A 21,255-nucleotide genomic window follows, 5' to 3' on the forward strand; every position below is an offset into this window, starting at 1 on the left:
CAAGCAGAACTCCCAGAGACTAAACCACTACCCAATGACTATACATGGACCGTCCCATGGCTTCAACTGCATATGAAGCAGAGGATGGTCTCCTTGCACACGAATGGAAGGAGAAGCCCTGGGTCTTGTCAAGGCTGGACCCTCAGTTTGGGGAATGCCAGAGAGTTGGGAAAGTGGGTGGATGGGGAACGGAATACCATTATAGAAGAATGGGACGGGTGGCATTGGAGCTTATTTCTGGGAAACCAGGAAAGTGAATAACATTTGGAATGGAAATGAAAAATATCCAATTAAAAAAAAGAACAACAACAACATGGCATTTAGAGCTTAAATTTGAAAAATGCCACAATCAGGAGACACAGAATTGTATGCCTCTGGTTTTCTTCAAATATGCTCTGGGCCCGATTCAGTTCTGGGCCCATGCTGGACCAAGCAGGTTCCTGCCACTGACTGCTCCTACATTCCTATATCCAGAGGCACTATGCAGTTTACTCTTGGGCCAGGGATGTGGGAAGAGTTGGGCGGAAGGGGCGGTGTGTCCTGTGATCTCAGGATTGTCCGCATTTCTGGGTGTTCAGCACTCTCCACCACGGGATTTTGGTGCAGGTTTCCTGATTGCTTTCATCTCCCTTATACAATGTTTATATTTCCTGGGAGATATTATAGAAAATTTGATGTTTATCCCATTAATTTGTTTAACATTCTCATCCACAGAAGAGTATAATTTAGTGGTAACTAAATATTTAAAAACAAGTATATACATTGGGTAATTTTTGCATGATGAACTTGGAATTCACAGAGTTGGAAACACAGTCTAAAGTGAAAGTATAATTGCCTTTGTATCTCAGTCTAACTGGGAAGTAATTATGATGCCCAGTCCCCATGAGAATGCAGAGATCCATCCCTGCCTGATAGCCGTGGGACATCAGATGGTGAAACCACACCTCAATAAAGAAGGTTCTTAAGAGTTGAGAGTTTGAGATCACTCTTTTATTCACCAGAATACATCAATAGTATCCAGATGCAGGTAGTCAATATATACAGTTTGTATCCTTATCAAAATAGCAAATCAAATGAATGAACAAAACAACAATGAATAAATAACAAAACTTCAAATGAATATAAGGAAAACCAAATAACCAAAGTAATCAAAAGTCAAACCAAAATGTAAACAGAGGAATTGTCCTAAGCATTCTTTTGATGCTCGTTTGCAGAATTGACTTATAGCCAATGACTTGCCTTGGAAACACAGTAGACAAGCAGTTACTGATGGTAATAATCTTTTCAAGGGGAATGTAAGTAGGTCTGCCTTGTTGGAGTGAGGGTATGAAGGACAAAGCCATCCAATACTGAGTATAAAACATATGACAGTCTTTGACTCAAAGTTTTTCCAATGTTGTGGACTGATCTCCATGAAACTCTTCTGGGTGACCCTTCAGGACAAGTACAAATGTACATGTGCACACTCTTCCTGGATGCTCAGCAGTTCTCGATTGATGTGCATCAGCTCTTCTCTGTGCACGCTTCTTCAAATGTGCACGCTTGCTCGGGAGAGCCGAGATGAAAGTATGGCCTATTCAATCCAAAGAAATCAAACTAAAGTAGGAAAATGCAGCCCACAACTGCTATGGATATTAAGGATGCGATGTAATAGTGGTGTATTTGTTGTGCACACTTAGACTCCTCCTGTGGCACTGCTCTCCAAGGGAGATCTTGTTCTGGTCTATGCCATGTTCGAGTTTCGCTGGAGAATTTTAGACCTAGCAGAGCAAGGGAAAAAAGGATTAGTGAGGGTTTGTTGATTCAGCTCTCCCTCTTACGTCAGCTCTATTCGGTTGGACAATCCAGCATTACCTGTCAACTGAGGTCATTTCCTGCATCCCCAAGTGTCATAGAGTAAATGGGCTTCGATTTATATATCAGCTTTTAAAAACAGCTAGAAATCGAACTGTGGACTATGCACAGTACTGGAATCAAAAGAAAAATGAGCATATTTTGTCACTGGTCCAGGTATATTATATTGAATAACAACATTGTGGCTATGTCTGAATCTGAGTTCAAGAGAGATATGAGCAACCTAGAATACCATGTGGATGTCTTATGGAGAACCTGCTCAGAATTGAAGTGAAGGTTCAGATTATTTTTGCAGGAAGGAACCTGCCTAGGTTCCATTTGTAACCACTGTATCTGTAAATACACAGAGAAACCATCTCACATCAAAACCATGGGCACTGCATACATCCTGTAATCACTGAGAATGGGCTCCGTGTAAATCTTCCCAGTGTACACACTGAGCATTAAAGGTGATGGTGGTGTACAAACAGAACAGAACCCCTGTATGTGTATAGTCATTGTAAGGCAATTTGTGAGAGAACAGAAAAGAAAATGTTCTCAGAGTTTACCACAGAGGTAAGAGAAAGAAGAAGTAGAAAATACCAAGAAATCTTGAAGATCACATATATTGCATCATGGACAAAATCCATATAAACTGTACCAGAATAATACTCTGAGTAGTTCTTTAGCTGACTGAGGCTGAAACCATGTAGGTGGTCAGTCACCCACAAAGGATAGTTATATAGGACAGGAAACCCAACTGGCTTCTGCCAGCCTATGTTCCTACCTGATCTCAAAGATGTCACAATTCTTCTACACTGTTTCTCCCAAGTCACTTTCCTGGGTGATCAGTTCTCTCTGCTTCAGAGTGTCCTGCATTGTTTCCTCTAATCCTTCCTTATTCTGGTCATTAGATGAGTGTAATGTCAGTGGAGGCATGCATACCTGTGTGCACATACAAACACACACAGACACACAGAAACACTAATACACACTCCCAAACACAGAACACATGTGTGTTCACACAATATAAGCATAGTACATTGCAGTCAAGTGTTTACTTTCTGAGGTAATCCTTAATATAAAGACCCCCCAGGATTCTCTGAAGGCATAAAAACAAATGTTGAGTGGGATATGTACATAGCAGGCATAGCCTATAGCCTATAAACAACTCAGTCAGTGTTGTGCTGTCCTCCCATAAACCAACATAGAATCATGGTCCTTGCCTTATTCCCCAATCTGGCTTAGCTCGTTCCCAAGGCTGTGTAGAGCAGGCTTGTTTCCCAGCAAAGGATCATATGTTGGTGGTGGATTAGACTCTGTTCTTGGCCACTGTTTCAGGCTTGCCCCCAAAGTGTGCAGCTTCTTCTAATAGCAGCTCTCTTTACCTTAACTTGAATGACTTCGTGCCCAAGGCTATTGGAACAGAATCATAGGAAATCTCCATACCCAGGATACAAATGAACAGTTTTTCTCCCCATAATGTGATTGTGTCACAGATATTTTGAGTAAGTAAGTAAATGCTTGCATGGATTATCTTACACTGAGTCATAATGCATGGAATGGCCCCACCGTATAGTACATTTTCACTCCCTTAGCTGATGGACGTCTGGACAGATTCTCCTTCAGGGCTGCTCGGGGACTACCACAGCACTGATGAGCCCTAGTTGCTCTGTTGACACCTACTCCTTGTTCTGTAATCTTTGGGTCAACTAAAACTTCTGTTCCAATTTCTGTACATGGCTTCTCATAGGCCTACCTGTTCTTACACTACCAGACCTGTCTTAAGATCCTCATTCCTCCTATCCCCCACTGAGGCTGACTTTAACTCAGAGAAAATGATGTTGACTAACAGCCCTTGCAGAATGCTACACAGATAACACAGGGGATGCTTTAGGTTATTTGTGCATCTAAAGCCGCTCCTGAACCTGCCCTGTTCTTGAACCACAGCACAGCTATGGGGCTTCTGCTGGATGCCAATACAACTCCATGCAACTCAATTTCTCAGTGAATACAATCCAAGCCAGACTCCAAGGTGAAGTTGTACTGTGCCAAGGTAGCTGGAAAGAAATGGGAGCAGGCAATGTGTAAAACAAGCTTGGAGAAGACACAGTGAGTGACATAACCTTTCAGTGGGCTTTCACAATTCACAAAGGACAAAGAAGGAATATAAACTCATGGATTTTATAGAGAAGCCTCCCCCTTACCTCCATGTACTCCATTCCTTTAATGTGCTCCAAAGGATTTCAATGCAGATTGGTAGGTTTGCCCCTAATACCGTTAAAATTGAACTTTACAAGTGCTTTTGTGTCCTTTTGCTGTACAGAGCTAGGAGGAGAGGCCAAAATGATTGGGCTGCTGTATTTGATGTTTCATGACGCAAAGTGAACTCTCAGAGTGGTTTTCTCAGTAAACTTGGAAATAGGCAACACAGTTATATTTTTGCACAAACTAAAACACAAATACACACACATGCACACACACACATTCACACACACACACACACACACACACACACACACAAACACACACACACTAAGGAAAACATACCTTTTATCCAGCAGGTTTTCTGTTGAATGAAGAATTAGTGGGAGCTATGTTATGTACAAGTCTCTTACAGTCAAGCAGGCTGTGCTGCCCTGGCCTGTACTCATTTCCACTTCAGGAAATCTTGCTATGCAGATACTTGCTGGACCTACAAGTAAGTTACAAACTCTGCACAGATAAACTAAACAACACATCACCAAATTCCCAAGACAGAAGAAAAGCCTCCAGCAAGCTCCATGTTGACTCATCATAGGCCCCTCACTAAAACTACCCTGCTTCCCTCATAGAAGACCTTGGAAGCATCAGAAGAAGACAGTGACTCATGGTCAGTACCCAGGGACTTTTCATCACATTATAATTCATGTGATATTAAAACAACCTCAACATCAGTCAGAAGGAGGCAAAAGAAAAGGCTACAGTGACTTTGCTGAAATGCTGCACCCTGTACAACACTGAGAGGGAATGTATCCTGAAGAATGCCATGCCCATGATATAGTCAGCAAAGCAATGTCAGCAGAGGGATGCACTATAGGATTCCATGCACGATCATGGTTAAGGCAATAAGACAGACCAGAATCTTCCAGGGGGATACCTCTATTAAGGTAAAGTGACAAAATCTAATCCTTACTTTTAAAATAGCTGAATGGTTTAGCTATTCAGAATGTGTTGAGACAAATAACAGAGGTGGCAACACCTGGAACTGGACAGGTGATGCAAAGACTGCTGACCAGCACAAAACAGGAAGATTTAGGTTTGTTGAGAGACCTAGGCTCAAAGGACTAAGTTAGAGAATGACTGGACAAAATTGTATGTCATTAACTGGCCTCCCTGAATACCCACAAATTACAGGTCACCACAGCAATGCATACACACACACACACACACACACACACACACACACACACACACACACACACACGAAAAACCATAAGTCGGCAGAAAACAATGAAGATTCCATCATGCTGGAGGAAGATCATAATATAGATTATTCAAAGCAGGTATTTTAAGAGAGAATCACTAACTCAGCTAATTTTCCCTAGAGGAATAAAAAGGCCTAGATAGCACTCTTCTTGGTCAGAATGTGGGGTATATATGGAGAACTTTGTTCTTGAAGTCTCAAATCTCTCATGCCTATCCTCACCTTTTGAAACCCTTTCCACATCCCTGCTCTTCTAACCAACTTCAGAGTATAAGATGCAGATATGAAATGTCCAGCAGCACTTAAACAAAATAGGACTGACATGCTGCTACTCAGGTTCTGTCAGGTACCCAAGATGTATGAAGCATGAAGAGACCATCTTCATATATAGGGAAAAGGGGATAGAAAGAACAAAAGGCACCAAAAGATTACAATGAGAACCATTTATTTGGCATTTCCACCAGGCTCTCCTCCTTGCAAACTACTTACTTCCTGGAATCTCACAAGATCCCTGTAAAGCAAATGAACTACAGGCATTTGCCTCATCCCTCAAAGCTCTGTGCTAGTCTAAAGAGGGGCTCCCACATAGCACCCTCCTCCACACATAAAGGCATGTAGTGCTGTGATGTAGTCAGCCTATCTCCCGTAATAAACTGCAGATTCTAGAATAGCAGGGGCATTTGCCTTCCAAATATGCAGTTTCTTCAAAAAGGCTACCCCAACAGAAAGCCTTGTAAACGATCACATAAATGAACACTTGGATGAGACATAGGTCAGTACATGGATAAGTCAATGGACAGTTACATTCGTTTGTCTATGTTTATGGTTAGACATGAGGGCAACCTGACCTTGAGGTCTAATCCTACCTGCAACTGCTTGGCTCTGGGGACACAGATGTTCATTCCGGCCTCTTCACAGAACCTCTTTGCCTCCACACAGGATGCTGGCAGAACAGTCTGCTCCACCATCAGTTTTTTGTTCTCATACAGCAAAATCTTTATATTGTTCTTCTATGGAGTCCGTTCACGCAGGAGCTGGAAGTGCCTGATGCTGAACCATAAACAAAAAATGGTAAATACCAGCCAGCTTCTATCTGCCTGTCTCTCCTGCAAGTACAATCATCCCTTCAAGGGTCCTCATCCTCCAACATCCCCAGAGTAGAGCCACACTATACAAGTCAGCACCAATTAAAGGCAGTCAAATCCAGAGTCCAAATTCAATATGAATCAAAGTACTTCTGAAAATCCTGACACTGAGTGTTTATATAAATCAAGGAAGAAGAAATGGTACATATGGGAGCTTATATGTCCATGGTATGCTAAAACCACCTGCAGGTAGAGGGCAAATCCCCTCTGAGGGTGATAGAAGACCCAGTAGCTATACAATCTTTCCATGTGTTTCTCATGGATCATAAATCTTTAAATCTCATGTCAGAGTCCTAGAGGTTCAGAGTTGATTGATATTCCCACCATGGTGCAAATCTTTTCTATCTAGAGAATCCTTAATGGGTAAAAATAACAATCGGAGGGTTTTCTACACTCTTCACATGTAGAACAACTAAGTCCAAGAGTTACAAATCCAAGACCCTTGCCACGAGGCAGGCTTCCTGTTAAGAGTTAGACACTGCAGAACCAGAGCCCTGACTTTTGTTCAAAGTCATAGCTGGACAGAAGCATTCCCTGCCAAGTGCTGGGGTTTCATCTCTGTCAGTGACTCACTGTAGGAATTGTTCTCTTGTATGAGCTCCTTGTACTTCTCCATGGCGTCACATATTGAGTTGTTCATTTAATGCACAGCCATCATTCTCATCCCACGTTCAGATTGAAGTATAGGCAATTCAACATCCAGCCTGTGGTAGGGCATGGCCCATGGAAAAAATAACCATCTGAGCTCATGAACTCAGAATTAGATGAAATGTAAATAAAAAATATCCAATAAAAAATTAAAATTTAAGGAATGGGGGTGAGGGAAGCATGTGGTAATCTCTAAGACCAGAGCAAAAACACAACAGTGAAACCCCAAGCATGATTCTTCCATAGAAAATATTTCTATGCAAATCAGCAAACAATTATTTTGAAATAAGAACTCCTTAAGAACCTGGGGAGATATGGCTCTGCAGACTCTCTGTATAGGAGTGGGCAGAGCCTGAGAACTGCCTGCTTGGGAATTACAAGTATCAAGGGTTTGTTTCCAAAGCGACTGTTTCTAGGTCACAATAAACCATTCATAGATAGCTAAAAAAATGAAAAGTAAAAAAATAAATAAAGTTCAAATCGGGCAAAAAATAGGTGAAATCAGACTGTTCTCTGTATTATATTACTTAAAGCCAGTATATATCACAGACTTGCTCCTTTGAACTGGGTCCTATTGGTGCTGATTAAACTTATTATCCTGGGTACAGGACAATAGAGCCAGGGTACCAATTGGAGGGAGCTGACCTTCAAGAGTTGGCCAGGTGAGCATGAAGGCATTGACTAGTTCTGTAAGAAGTTTCCTCAAGTTTGTGCCACAACCTTAGGTCCAACAGAAAGTGGCAATGACATTTCTTTTGTTTTGAAAGCAGGGATTCTCAATCATTGTTTCCTATCGTTACATGAATTCCCAGAGGGCATAAATACTTTTGACAGGGCAGAGGATTTATAACATCTCCTTCCCTCCAGAGAGTCCTATCTTCCACCAAGGTAAATAGAAGGTGCAAAGTGCTCTATTGATCAATGTGGGCCTCCACAGACTCATCACTATCATGACCTATAAACTGTTCATCAAACAAATCCTCAGAGCCCATCAAAGGTCCCCAGATGTCCTGATCCTGAGCAAAACACTCACAAATACTTTCACATACATGTATACCAACCCATATTTAAGTACAATTAGAATGCCAACTATATCCAGGGAGGTGCCTTAGAATCAGTGAACAATGAACAGATTCAGGGTAAAAGAGTGATGACATGCAGGCATTTCATTCACACTCCTAGATGCAGCAAATGTGACCAGGTCCTTCCAGCTGTTGACAGAACCAATCCAACTCCAAGCACCTCAGGCTCAAGTACAAAAGAGCTTGACCCTAAGCCCACAGCACCTAGCTTATCTCAACAGGCCACACCTGCCAAGGCTCTTTGAAATCCAGGATGAGGAGTGAAAAACTCTCTTGATGTAAAGAAATCTTGGGTTAGCAGAGAGAGCACAAGACAGTGAACAGGTGACTGGGCATAATGACTACCTATAGTCCCAATCATCATAGATATAAAGGTCCAGGATTTGAGAAAGTACATCCCTCTGGAATTTACACTTCTGGGTTTCAAATTTTAGTTCTTCCAATTTCTTTAGACGCTTCTCTTGCTTACTGATATCATTTCAGGATGATGCCTTCCTACCGAAACCTGTAGATAGATAAACACAAGTGAAATTGCATATTTGATGGCCCAGGGGAGGAAAAGACCATTCTGAGTCCCAGAAAGGAGGTTGAGGAAATGGAAAGGCTGGAGACTATATGATTCCCTGAAATAGCAGAAAAGCTTTCTTCAAACTGGACTCTTAAGCTATGTCCTTCTTCCCAATCTTCACTGCCATACATAAGTCACACTCACTATTAGAGGACCCCTTGCCCTGAAAGCCATAAGCTGCCTCAGACATCCAGACATGGGACATTGTCATCTCATATCAGATGTGGTACAGGTAAATCCTGGAGTTCCTAATGCTTAGAACCATCAATCTCTAATGAGTGTGTTCAAACCCAAAGTGTCTGAGATCTTAGTTCATGACTAGGGGTGCATCCTTCCTTGTTCTTATCATCAGAGACTTATGTAACCTACAGTAATCTAGAGGATGAAGTGCTTCAACTCCCAACCATGAATGGTCACATTGTTAATCTCATCATGCCTCCTCCTGGCATGTATTGGCACTCGAAATTACAAAGCTCCCAGAAAAAAAGCTGCAGGCTTGCCAATTCTTGGCTCTCTGTCAAACTAATCATCAGAACTCTGGACTCTTGGTCTGTCATTGAGAAATCCCAAGGTTCTTTGTTGCAAGGCCTACTCCTGGAAGGAACGTCTCAAACCTATCTCCTCAAGGATGTTCCCCAACTCTGCCCTGGACTCACCAAGCCTTCCCCAGAACGATTTCATTCTTCCTTTTTTACTAGACAGGAGGTCTGCATCCTTCTGCCTTTTTCTGGTCTCTCCTTGATCTCTACTCTCTTTTCGAACTAGCCTGAGCAGCTGGCGAAACATGCCTGTTTGTGAACCCAAAGGGAACTGAAGGAATATGCCAAAGGCAGTTGGTGTCACCACAACACTGGTGACATCCCAGAAGATTCTAGTGCTGTCTTAGAGACAAGAGATTTTCCTAGGAAAGGCTTACTGATGATGTTACTGCGAGGTTCTGTGGCCTACCTGCTAACTAGCTCTCCGCAAATTGATCAGTTTCTGTAGGGGCCTTTCCCTGCAGTCTCTCATGTGACTCAGGGAAAACCCTTTGACAACCTCTACTCCAAAGCTAGATATTTCTCTCTGCTTCATTGGAAGTCATCAATTCTCTTAATGGGAAGAGTTGGTTACAACCCTGAATTGATAAGAGATTTTTGTTAGCACCCAAATCTCTAGGGAGCATGGATAAGGGAGATTTTTCTTAAAAATAAATCTACCACCTGAGACAACGCATGTGACATAAATTTTGAATCCCAAGGTTTTCCCTGTTTTCTAGAGGCCAATAGCTTTCTCCTATACATTTGGCTATATAAAACCTGGTAATATTTGCTTAATGTGCAGTCCTAGACAGCTGGCATTGTTTCCATATACACATCTATGTATTTCACAAAATCAATGGTCTATAATCCTACTTTTTGAAATAATCACTCCCTTTTCTTGGGATCGTAGGGATCAACTACAGGGCATATATAAAATTATAACTTTATGTCTCTTTTATATATTAAGTTGGACATCCTCCCTTTCTCAAATATAAAAAGACAATTAAATGGGACATCAGTAAGCAAACGTCAGCCTGGACCCTGTGTTACTACATTGTAACCACATAGCCATTACTTCTCAAATATCATTCTTCCTGAATTTCCAAGTCTAGGCATGAGAATATTGGGGCTGCACCAGGATCTTTTACTCGTAGCAAACATAAGAATCAGGAGGATGGGCAGGGAGTGGAATGTCCTGAATTAGGAGGTCATAGTTCTAGAAGGTTATCCTTTGCTCTCAGCAGAGCCGACATTTTTTCAACCATTCCTCACCCTCTGCCACAGGACCAGAGACTTCCCCAAACAACTGGCTGGCCTTGCTAAAAGTCCTGGCTTGGCTTCTCTTTGTAGAATAAGACATTCAGAGTCCTTGAGAACCCACCAAGAAGTCTCCTCCACAAAGGCCCCTTGTTGTCAAAGGAAAATGTTCTTGCAGAATCCTGCCATGGCAGCAGGAATTTCAACTAGGCTGCTTTTAGGTCCAGCTCACTGAGGGCAGGCCTGAGGCCCAGGTGTATCTGTGGAAAGTAGCAGCACACACTACCTCACAGCTCTCTCTCTCTCTTGGATGCAACTGCTAGAAGTGTAATACGATTTTTATTTCTTTGTTTGTTTATTAGAAATACCTACAAACCTGATTAAAGTTGCAACATGCCTTCAATTCCAGCATGCAGAATTTTGTTAAATCATTGTTGTTCCTGTTTTATGTTTGGTTTTGTTTTTAGTCCCCTCAGCAAATTTCTCTGTACCTAGACTGTTAAGCACATGCTCTGGAGGGACCTATTATTCAAGTTAGGCAAAGCTTTTGTTCTTACCAACCACTCCATAGATGATCCCATTACTTACTTTCAAATAAGAAAACAGTCATAGAGAAGTAAGTTAACCTGTATGCTATCACAGAAGAAACACATCATGATTGTGGAATTGCACCCGAATCTTTTGTATTTCCTAGTTTTTTTTTTAATTTTAACTTTTTTATTGGATTTTTGGTGGGTACATTTCATTTGTTTTAAATCTAAAAGGTATCCTTTATAGCTCTCCTCTCATTTACAAAGAAGAATTTCACCTGTAATTGTTACTCCAGATCGTTTGGTCACTGGCTTAGATATTACCTTGCTCTGTTTCCTTGCCTTAAGCTGTGCTAGAAGCAGGCTCAAAGGTTCGGGACTCAACAAATAATGAATTCCACTACATCTGGATCCCTAGTCTCACAGACAGGAAGGGACTGTATTTCCATTAACTATTTAAAAAACAAACAAACAAAACAAAAACAGACGCAGTTGTTCTCAAGTATATTAAAGTGTGGATCGTGGTAATATAGTTATATTATATAATATACATGGCATTCATCTTTCTCCAAATCCTAAAATTTCTTTTTTTGTTCACATTTTCTTTTTTTGATTGCTTCTTAGTAATTTTTATCTTGTTTTTTTAATTTTAGTTTTTTTCATAGATATATTTCTTTATTTACATTTCAAATATTATTCTCTTACCTGGTTTCCAGTCCATAAGCCCCCATCCTGTCTCCCTCCCCGATATGGACAGTCTCCCAAACCACTCCCCTTACAACTCCCCGACATTCCCCTGCACTGAGGGTCCAACCTTGTCAGCACCAAGGGCTTCCCTTCCACTGGTGCCCCAAGAAGGCTATTCTCTCCTACATATGCAGGTGGAGCCCTGGGTCAGTCCATGTATAGTCTTTTGCTATTGGTTTAGTTGGTTGGCATTGTTGTTCTTATGGAATTGCAAGCACCTTCAGCTCTCTCAATCCTTCCTCTAATTTCCACAAGTGGGGTCCTGTTCTCAGTTCAGTGGTTTGCTGCTAGCACTGACCTCTTTATTTGACATACCCTGATGTATCTCTCAGGAGAGATCTATATCTGGACCCTTCCAGCAAGCACTTTTTAGCTTCATCAATCTTATCTAGTTTTGGTGGATATACATACTTACACACACACACACACACACACACACACACACACACACAAACACACACACACACACACACACACACACACACACATATATGGGGGGGGCATGTGCTGAGCAGGCTCTGAACGGTCGTTCCTTTAGTCTCTGTTTTAAACTTGGCCTCCATATCCCCTCCTATGGATATTCTTGTTCCCCCTTTTAAGGAGTAGAAGCATCCACATTTTGGTCATCCTTCTTCTTGAGCTTCCTGATGTCTGTAGATTGCATCTTGGGTAATTCGAGGTTTTGGGCTAATATCCACTTATCAATGAGTGCATACCATGTGTGTTATTCTGTGATTGGGTTACCTCACTGAAGATGATATTTTCTAGTTCTTTCCATTTGCCTATGAATTTCATGTAGTCATTGTTTTTCATAGCTGAGTAGTACTCCATTGTGTAGACATACAACATTTTTCAAATCTATTCATCTGTTGAAGGGCATCTGGGTTCTTTCCAGCTTCTGACTATTATAAATAAGGCTGCTATGAATAGAGCAGAGTATGTGTCTTTATTGTATGTTGGAGCATCTTATGGGTACATGCCCAGGAGAGGTATAGCTGGGTGCTCAGGTAGAAGAGTGTCCAATTTTTTGAGGAACCTCCAGACTGATTTCCAGAGTGGTTGTACCAGTTTGCAATGCCAGCAACAATGGAGGAGTGTTCCTCTTTCTCCACATCCTCGCCAGCATCTGTTGTTACCTGAGTTTTTGATCTTAGCCATTCTGACTGGTGTGAGGTAGAACCACAGGGTTGTTATGATTTGCATTTCCTTGATTACTAAGGATGTGGAACATTTCTTTAGGTGCTTATCAGCCATTCGATATTCCTCAGCTGAGAATGTTTCGTTTAGCTATGTACTCTATTTTTTAATAGGGTTATTTGGCTCTCTAGAGTCTGACTTCTTGTGTTCTGTGTATATTTTGGATATTAGCCTTCTATAAGATGCAGGATTGGTGAAGATTTTTTTCCCAATCTGTTGGTTGCCATTTTGTCCTTATGACAGTGTCCTTTGCCTTACAGAAGCTTTGCAGTTTTATGAGGTCCCATTTGTCGATTCTTGATCTTAAAGCATAAGCCATTGGTCTTTTGTTCAGGAAATTTTCTCCAGTGTCCATGTGTTCGAGACTCTTCCCCCACTTTTTTTCCTATTAGTTTGAGTGTATCTGGTTTGATGTGGAGGCCCTAGATCCACTTGGACTTAAGCTTTGTACAGGGTGATAAGAATGGGTCAACTTGCATTCTTCTACATGCTGACCTCCAGTCGAACCAGCACCATTTGTTGAAAATTCTATCTTTCTTCCATTGGATGGTTTTAGCTACTTTGTCAAAGATCAAATGACCATAGGTGTGTGGGTTCATTTCTGGGTCTTCAATTCTGTTCCACTGATCTGCCTGCCTTTGTGCCAATACCATACAAACTATTGCTCTGTAATACTGCTTGAAGGCAGGGATGGTGATTCCCCCAGAAGTTCTTTTATTGTTGAGTATAGTTTTTGCTATCGTGGGTTTTATGTTATTCCGAATGAACCTGCAAATTGCTCTTTCTACCTCTTTAAAGAATTGCATAGGAATTTTGATGGGGATGACACTGAATCTGTAGATTGCTTTAGGCAAAATGGCCATTTTTACCATATTCATCCTGCCAATCCATGAGCATGGGAGATCTTTCCATCTTCAGAGATCTTTTTCAATTTCTTTCTTCAGAAACTTTAAGTTCTCATCATACAGATCTTTCATTTTCTTGGTTAAAGTAATAGCAAGATATTTTACATTATTTGGGACTATTGTGAAGGGTGTCATTTCCCTAATTTCTTTCTCAGCCTGTTTATCCTTTGAGTAGAGGAAGGCTACTGAATTGTTTGAGTTAATTTTATACCCTGACACTTTGCTGAAGTTGTTGATCACGTTAAGTAGTTCTCTGGTGGAACTCTTGGGGTCACTTAAGTATACTACCATATCATGTTCAAATATTAGTATTTTGACTTCTTCCCACCCAATTTGTATCCCTTTGACCTCCTTTCATTTTCTGATTGCTCTGGTTAGGACTTCAAGTACTGTATTGAATAAGTAGGGAGACAGTAGGCAGCCTTGTCTAGTCCCGGATTTTAGTGGAATTGCTTCAAGTTTCTCCCAATTTAGTTTGATGTTAGGTACTGGTTTGCCATAATTTGCTTTTACTGTGTTTAGATATGGGCCTTGAATTCTTGATCTTTCCAGGACTTTATTCATGAAAGGGTGTTGAATTTTGTCAAACGATTTCTCAGCATCTAATAAAATAATCGTGTGGTTTTTCCTTTGAGTTTGTTTATATGGTGGATTTCGTTGATGGATTTCTGTATATAAAACTATCCCTGCATCCCTGTGATGAAGCCTACTTGATCTTGATGGATGATCCTCTTGACATGTTCTTTGATTCGGTTTGCAAGAATTTTATTGAGTATCTTTGCATCAATATACATAAAGGAAATTGGTCTTAAGTTCTCTATCTTTGTTGTATCTTTGTGTGGTTTAGATAAAAGAGTAATTATGGCTTTGTAGAAGGAATTTGATAGTGCTCCCTCTGTTTCGAATTTGTGGAATAGTTTGGATACTATTGGTATGAGGTCTTCTATGAAGGTCTGATAGAATTCTGCACTAAACCCATCTGGTCGTGGGTCTTTTTGGATGGGAGACTTTTAATAACTGCTTCTTTTTCTTTAGGAGTTATGGGGTTGTTTAGATGGTTTATTTGTTCTGGATTTAACTGTGGTGCCTTGTATCTGTCTAGAAAAATTGTCCATTTCCTCCACATTTTCCAGTTTTGTTGAATATAGGTTTTTGTAGTAGAATCTGATGAGTTTTTTTAATTTCCTCAGATTCTTTTGTCAGGTCTCCCTTTTCATTCCTGATTTTGTAATTTGGATATACTCTCTGCCCACATTCTTGAACCAAGAGGAAATTGCCTAGTACCATCTATGCTCCCTGAGCAAAGGGACCTAGGAGCAGTCAGGGGCAGAACCCTTCCAGTTTCTGCCTGGGCGGAGAGCTAAAATCCAGTCACCAGGAGTGCCTACATACCTGAGAGCAGAGGTATGATCTACTCTTCTGTGCCAAGAAATCCACCAGGTTTTCAGGTCTCACAAACTCAGGAGCACCTTTATGTTCACAGATCCGGCTAAAAGAAAGCAAGTCTACAGGAGTGCTGACACACAGGCCTACAGAAGAGTCAAGCCGCTGTCAGAGACAGTAAGACAAGAGAACACCAGAGACATCCTGATGGCGAGGCAAGTACATGAACCTAAGCAACAGAAACCAATACTCCTTGGCATCACCAGAGCCCAGTTCTCCCAGCAAAGCAAATACTGGATATCCAAATACACCGAAAAAGCAAGATTTGGATTTAAAATTACATTTTATGATGACTGAGGACTTTAAGAAAGACATAAGAAACTCCCTTAAAGAAATACAGGACATTGGGGCTGGGGATTTAGCTCAGCGGTAGAGCGCTTACCTAGGAAGCGCAAGGCCCTGGGTTTGGTCCCCAGCTCTGAAAAAAAGAACCAAAAAAAAAAAAAAAGAAAGAAATACAGGACAACACAAGTAAACAAGTAAAAGGCCTTAAAGAGGAAACACAATAATTCCTTAAAGAATCTGGGCTAACTGGCTAGCCTCTGCTCTTCAACCAGGCTCACTGGCTAGCATCTGCTCTTCAGCCAGGCTCACTGGCTAGCATCTGCTCTTCAGCCAGGCTCACTGGCCTACGGGACCCTAGCACATTGCTTACCAATCGGCTCATGACTACCTGGCTGCACTGACTCCTTAAAGCCATTCTCTAGAAAGAGCACAAAAACCAAAGAGAAACACCACTGGGACCTTTTCCCATGGGCTCCGCTTAAGTTTAAGCAATTTTGTTATTTCTTTTAAAAAGTGAAATACAATTTCTGCTACTCATATGGCCAAGATAGCTGGGCAGTAATCATTGCTTTATGGAATTTGATCCTTTATTTTATTACGAGGTTATCTTTATGCTGTATGATGTATCTTTAGAAAACACAACACTAAATTCCTAAAATCTAGATGTTTTAAGACATCAGTTCATGGAGAAACATAAGTGCTTACCTATCTAGACTGGCCTCTTTTGCTATACTGCAGGTACAATCAAGTTTCCACACTACTTCCATGATTTTCAAGAATGGTTAAGACAAAAATAAGTTGAACATAATGGACAGAAAGGGGATTCTGTCAAGTTGTCTTATGTGGAACAAGATACCAAGATATGACTGGTAAACCTAAAACCAACTGTTTCAGAGACCAACAAAACTTACAGAAAATACATACTTTCTTATCATTCCTCTGCCCCGGCGGTAAGTAATTTATTGAGCACCTACTATGATCCTAGCACTGTGCATCTAGGGGTGTAATGTTGAATTAAAAGTTGATAAAAAGCTTCATTAAGGAATAAAGAAAAATGAAACATATCTGAAACTCAGAATTCAATATAAGCAGCACCACCATTTCTCAGCTGGTGATTTCTGAAAAATTCATCATTTTTTCCATGTGCTTCTACAGAAATGATACTCAGTCTTGATTTTGTAAGTCATAAATAGGCAAGTCATACTTCTTTCTTGGCTCCCACAACTGTCAAAGGGAACAACACCGTCGCTGTACATTGGGCTTCCCTATTAATCCTGCTTTGAATGGTAATAAATTCTAGACTTTTAAATGTGAAAACAGGTCACCAAAAATGCTTGAGGGGAAAGGTTGTTAAAATTACCCAAACTGGTCTATTCTCTAAAACTTTCACATAGCATTTTACTGATAACACAATGCAAATTCACCACAAATATTTAACCAATAAAAACAGAAATATTGACTAGCTCTGTAAATCAATAATCATATATACTTGAAAACAACTTTCATGGAAACAAACAACGTACTAGGAGGAAAGATACATCACTAAAAACTACACAAGCAACAACAAAAAAAAGACACTACACTTCTTGGTTTAAAAGTTAGTGATACACTTGATCTTTAAAGACAGGCAATGTACTTGATCTTTAAGCCCTTTAACTGTGCCCTGTCCACATAGAAACTGAAGCAGTGGATGACAAGGCTAGATGTAGTTTCACAACAGCCTCTTACACAGCATCAAAGTGGTCTATTTCATTAGATGGTTCCAGGATGATAACACAGACACTTTCACAGTTCCTGAGCACTTCTGAGTTCAAATACCACCAGTGCCAAGCTCTGTGCTGTTGACACATTCTGACCTGTCTCCTAAGGTTGTCAGCCACGAAAAGGACAGGTTAGCACCAGACACTGTTCACTGACCTATCCTAAACCCCGCTTCGTTTCTGAAAAAGCAACATTCCATGCTTGCTCCCTATCTGAGGAAGCCAAATGGTTGATCTGGCTCATGGCTCTACTTTTCTTGGCTCATCAACTTTCTTTTCCCACTTCAACTGCAACTAAGCTGCAATATTTGAAGAAAACCACCATAAACTCTGAGTGTCACCTCTTGAAATTTAAAATTCATGAAACAAGTCATGGCTTTCTAAATAGCACCATGGAAAACAAACAAAACCAAGCAAAACCATCCCAAAGGAACTTGCTGATCTGGAGGCCTGCTTATAGCAGGTAGGAAAGAATTAAAATATGCAGAACTGTAATCTCTCAGAGCTTTTGAGGCTAAAAAAGGAAATCTGTGTTTATGTTCCCTTTCTCCAAGTAATCATTTGCAAGGGGCAGTCAATTACAAGGTAGATCAGAAGAAATCTATTAAATAATATATGTTCATTGCCTGCGGTTTTAAGAAGATATTTTCACACGATCCCTGTCCTTTAACACAAAATAGAAACCTTACAGGGAGTGTGCCACCAGGATAAGCTACCTCTCAAAAGCCTGTCCTACCCTGGCAGGTACAAGGCCATTTAATTCCAAGTCAATCTGGAGAGAGGTGACAGCTCCAAGTTCCTCTGAGGATGTCAGAGCACAGCTCTCATGCACATTCCAGATCACCTCTCCATTCTTTCCCCAAGGCCATGGGCTTTCCAATCCTTGCTTCAGCACTCCAAACATCCCTGAACCCTCCTTTCCCCTAAGCAACTGGCTCACTTTGCATCGCCTCCTTCTGCCACCACTTCCCCAGAGCGGGGAAAGTGAGCACAAGGATGCTGCCCAGTCTCCTGCCTACCTTGACGCTGCTGCTGCTCACAGGCCGCTCAGCTTGCTGTCCCTGGGGACCAGACCAGCGACCCGGCTAGGGGTCGGCCAGAGCACCATGCCTCGAGGTTCCCTGGCAGGGCTGGCCCGGACTTTTGTCCCCCGACACTGCGAGTCCGTAGTCTCTGTGGGAAACCCCGCCGCTGTCATAGCGCGCCAGACCTTGGCTAAGGCGACCGCCCTTGGCGCTACCGCGCCTTCTCGGGCTCCCGCTATCAGGGCGCCATTGGCGCTGAGGGCCCGGCCGGGGGAGGTGGGCAGGGCCCCACCTGTGGCGCCCGGGCCACACTCCGCCATGGGCGCCCCACGACCCGCCTACACAAAGTCGCGTCCCCACGTCCCCGCTGCCTCCTCCATCGCTGCGCGAGGCCCCTCCTCCTTGCCGCCTCCGCCGCCTCCGCAGCTTCTTCCGCTTCTTCTTTTCTTCTTTTTTTTTCTTTCTATTTTTGATCCTGATGTGGCGCATGCGGCGAGCTCGCCTCCGGAACGGAGGACGTCATGCAGGCAGAATCACCTCTGGGGGCCTGCCGGGATCGGAGAGAGAGAAGAGAGAGCAGTCAGCTTGGGCGGAGGCGCCCCGGGCTGCGGGCACCTGGGGAAGGAAAACACGCCCCGCACAGGCGCCGCTGCGGGCGCCAAAAAGAACGCGCGTGCCGGCGCCCACCGCCGCGCACCACGTCCCCTCAGGCCCTGCCCGGAGCTCACCGATGAGCGCCACGTCCCTTCAGGCCCCAGGCTCACAGCCTGGCGCCTTGTCCCCTCAGGCACCGCGCTCACCGCTGAGCGCCTCCTCTCCTCAGGCCCCTCCTTCACCAACCTGCGCCGCGTCCCCTTAGACCCGGCTCCGGCGCGGGCTCGCAGCAGGGTGAGAGGGACACGTGCGCCCACTCCGCGGCGCAGGGGACACGGAGATACGCGTCGCGCCGGGCTCCGGGCTCTGCTCAGGCCCGTCAGTCCCCCCTCAGGGCTGGGTGGAGGCCCAGGGCGGCTTCTGACGGCGCCCAGGCCCACTGCCAAGTACCCGCAGCCATTGCCTCCTGAGCTTCGCACTGCCCACTACAGGCCGCGGGGACCTGTCCAGGCTTCGGCGCTGGCATTGTGGTCACTGCTCTGCTAGGCCAGCTTAGCAGGGCGCAGCCCCCACCCCACCCCGCCAGCTGTCTGTCACCTGAAGGCATCCCGAGGGGCCGCAAGCTGGCACACCCTGGAGGGGCCGCAGGTCATGGGGCCTTGGATTTAGTCCTGCACCTACTCTCCAGCCCCTCACTTGGAACCCAGTCACTTCCCCTCCTGCTCCTGGTGAGCTTCCTCAGTGAAGCAAACCCATTTCACACACAGAAATCAATCCTTTTACGTGCCCCTGGACTGTGAAACTCAACATGTCCGACTGGTCGCCAGGATCTGGGGTAGGAATGGCATGGCTGGCAGGCGTTGAGAGACAGAAGACCTCCCCAAAGTTTATTTGGTGCCTCTGGGTTGTCCCACGGAGGTTTGTTATTGTAGTCTCTTTCAACTGTGTCTTTCCTAAACCTGCCACCAGAGATGCTTGCTTGTCCAACCCCTAGTGGGTACCAACCAAATCAGGACCATCTTTTGGGATAGGATCAAAAATCAGTAATCAACGTGTCGTTCCCATATATAAAGACTTTCCTTACACCTCCATTCCTGGAGCCAAGGAAGAGTGCAAGACCACTGGGTAGTCTGGCAGAGCCATTGGCAGAGCAGCAGGACCAGTGTGCACTGTATGGCACCAGAGGCTCCACCCACTTCCCTATCCCAGGCACTCTGAGGTCCAGTCTCCTGCCTGGTTCTAGCTCCAGTTTTTCTCTCATTGTACTTCTTCTTCTGGAAAGGCACTTTCCCTGGAACCAGGAGTACCTGAGAGTTCCTTGGGACAGAACTTAGAGACCTTGCCCTCATTAGCATGATATGGTACCCAATTGCCAAGAAGTCTCTAAGGAAATGAGCTTTACATTCATAAACATGCCCACCCTTTCCCCAGATGAAACATCAAAATCCCTCCCTGTTATTCTTGGGGTGTTTTAATTCTTCTGATCCTCTGGCAGGCTTTTGTAAAAGAACTGGGAGAGTCAAATAGGGTCTACACATTAACAAATGTTTTCTTATGCATAAACAATATTTTAATTCTTTTTCCAGCACCACCCTCCATATTAACTCCTTTCATAGTTTAGCCTCAAAATATTTTTATCTTCTGAGTTTTGAAGGAACTATCAAATCAGCTTTTCATTTGCTGTATTAGATTTACAGTCATAATTGTGTTTGAATTTGTGAGAGGACAGAATGCAGAGGTCTTCCAGTAGGAGTTCTCTAATAGTGATGTTTTCAATAACCACCTAGAGGATCCTGCCTTAGGCCAAGATTTCCCACGGTGCTTCCCAGACTTTTCCACCTGGTCAACTTGGGGTATATATTCGGTAAATAAAGCTACAGAATGGGCATTCCTTCTTAACAAAAATAACCCATGCATGTGTGTTTTTTTTAATCCCACATGTGATTTTAATAATCCCGCAGGCTTACGCACGGATCTCCGTGCTGTGTCGGTGTGGGCACTGAGAGCCTGTTCCTGTAACATGCAATTCTTGGTTCCCAACCTTTTTCTTATGCTCAGTTAAGAGTTTTTCTTCGTTACAAACAATACAGTAAGCAAGTATTTCTCCTCTTGGCCTATGCCTCTATAAGTCTAGGTTGTGTCAAGTTGACGATGTAAACTAACTAATGCAAGTCACAGCCCCTTTTCCCCCAAACTTACCTGTCAGCCACCCTGTCCCATTTTCAACCCACCAGCATTCTTGTATTACC

At 43.0% G+C, this 21,255-nt stretch overlaps 1 protein-coding gene across 50 annotated transcripts; it reads right to left on the minus strand.

Annotated features, from left to right (window-relative positions):
• Window positions 1-968: 968 nt before the first annotated feature.
• Window positions 969-19,398, minus strand: LOC134479837 (uncharacterized). 50 transcript variants are annotated; one of them, XM_087559415.1, is made up of 10 exons: window positions 19,253-19,398; window positions 18,407-18,959; window positions 8,520-8,679; window positions 7,018-7,148; window positions 6,166-6,349; window positions 4,384-4,528; window positions 3,060-3,249; window positions 2,621-2,736; window positions 1,855-1,967; window positions 969-1,760 (listed from the first exon to the last, which is right to left on the minus strand). In XM_087559415.1, exon 2 carries the CDS (start codon window positions 18,899-18,901, stop codon window positions 18,473-18,475), a length of 429 nt encoding a protein of 142 aa, XP_087415541.1. In that variant the 5' UTR covers window positions 18,902-18,959; window positions 19,253-19,398; the 3' UTR covers window positions 969-1,760; window positions 1,855-1,967; window positions 2,621-2,736; window positions 3,060-3,249; window positions 4,384-4,528; window positions 6,166-6,349; window positions 7,018-7,148; window positions 8,520-8,679; window positions 18,407-18,472. The 50 variants fall into 50 exon arrangements, with proteins under 50 accessions (XP_087415541.1, XP_087415547.1, XP_087415525.1 ...); XM_087559421.1 differs by lacking the exon at window positions 8,520-8,679; XM_087559399.1 differs by lacking the exon at window positions 1,855-1,967.
• Between the last annotated feature and the right edge of the window lie 1,857 nt (window positions 19,399-21,255).

The sequence above is a fragment of the Rattus norvegicus genome, chromosome 7 (assembly GCF_021556685.1).
Source record: "Rattus norvegicus strain SHRSP/BbbUtx chromosome 7, alternate assembly SHRSP_T2T, whole genome shotgun sequence".
In the NCBI taxonomy this organism is placed as follows: domain Eukaryota; kingdom Metazoa; phylum Chordata; class Mammalia; order Rodentia; family Muridae; genus Rattus; species Rattus norvegicus.

Coding starts and splice junctions, on each gene's coding strand:
- LOC134479837 (XM_087559430.1), bottom strand. CDS start 18,901: ATGCGCCACATCAGGATCAAAAATAGAAAGAAAAAAAAAGAAGAAAAG.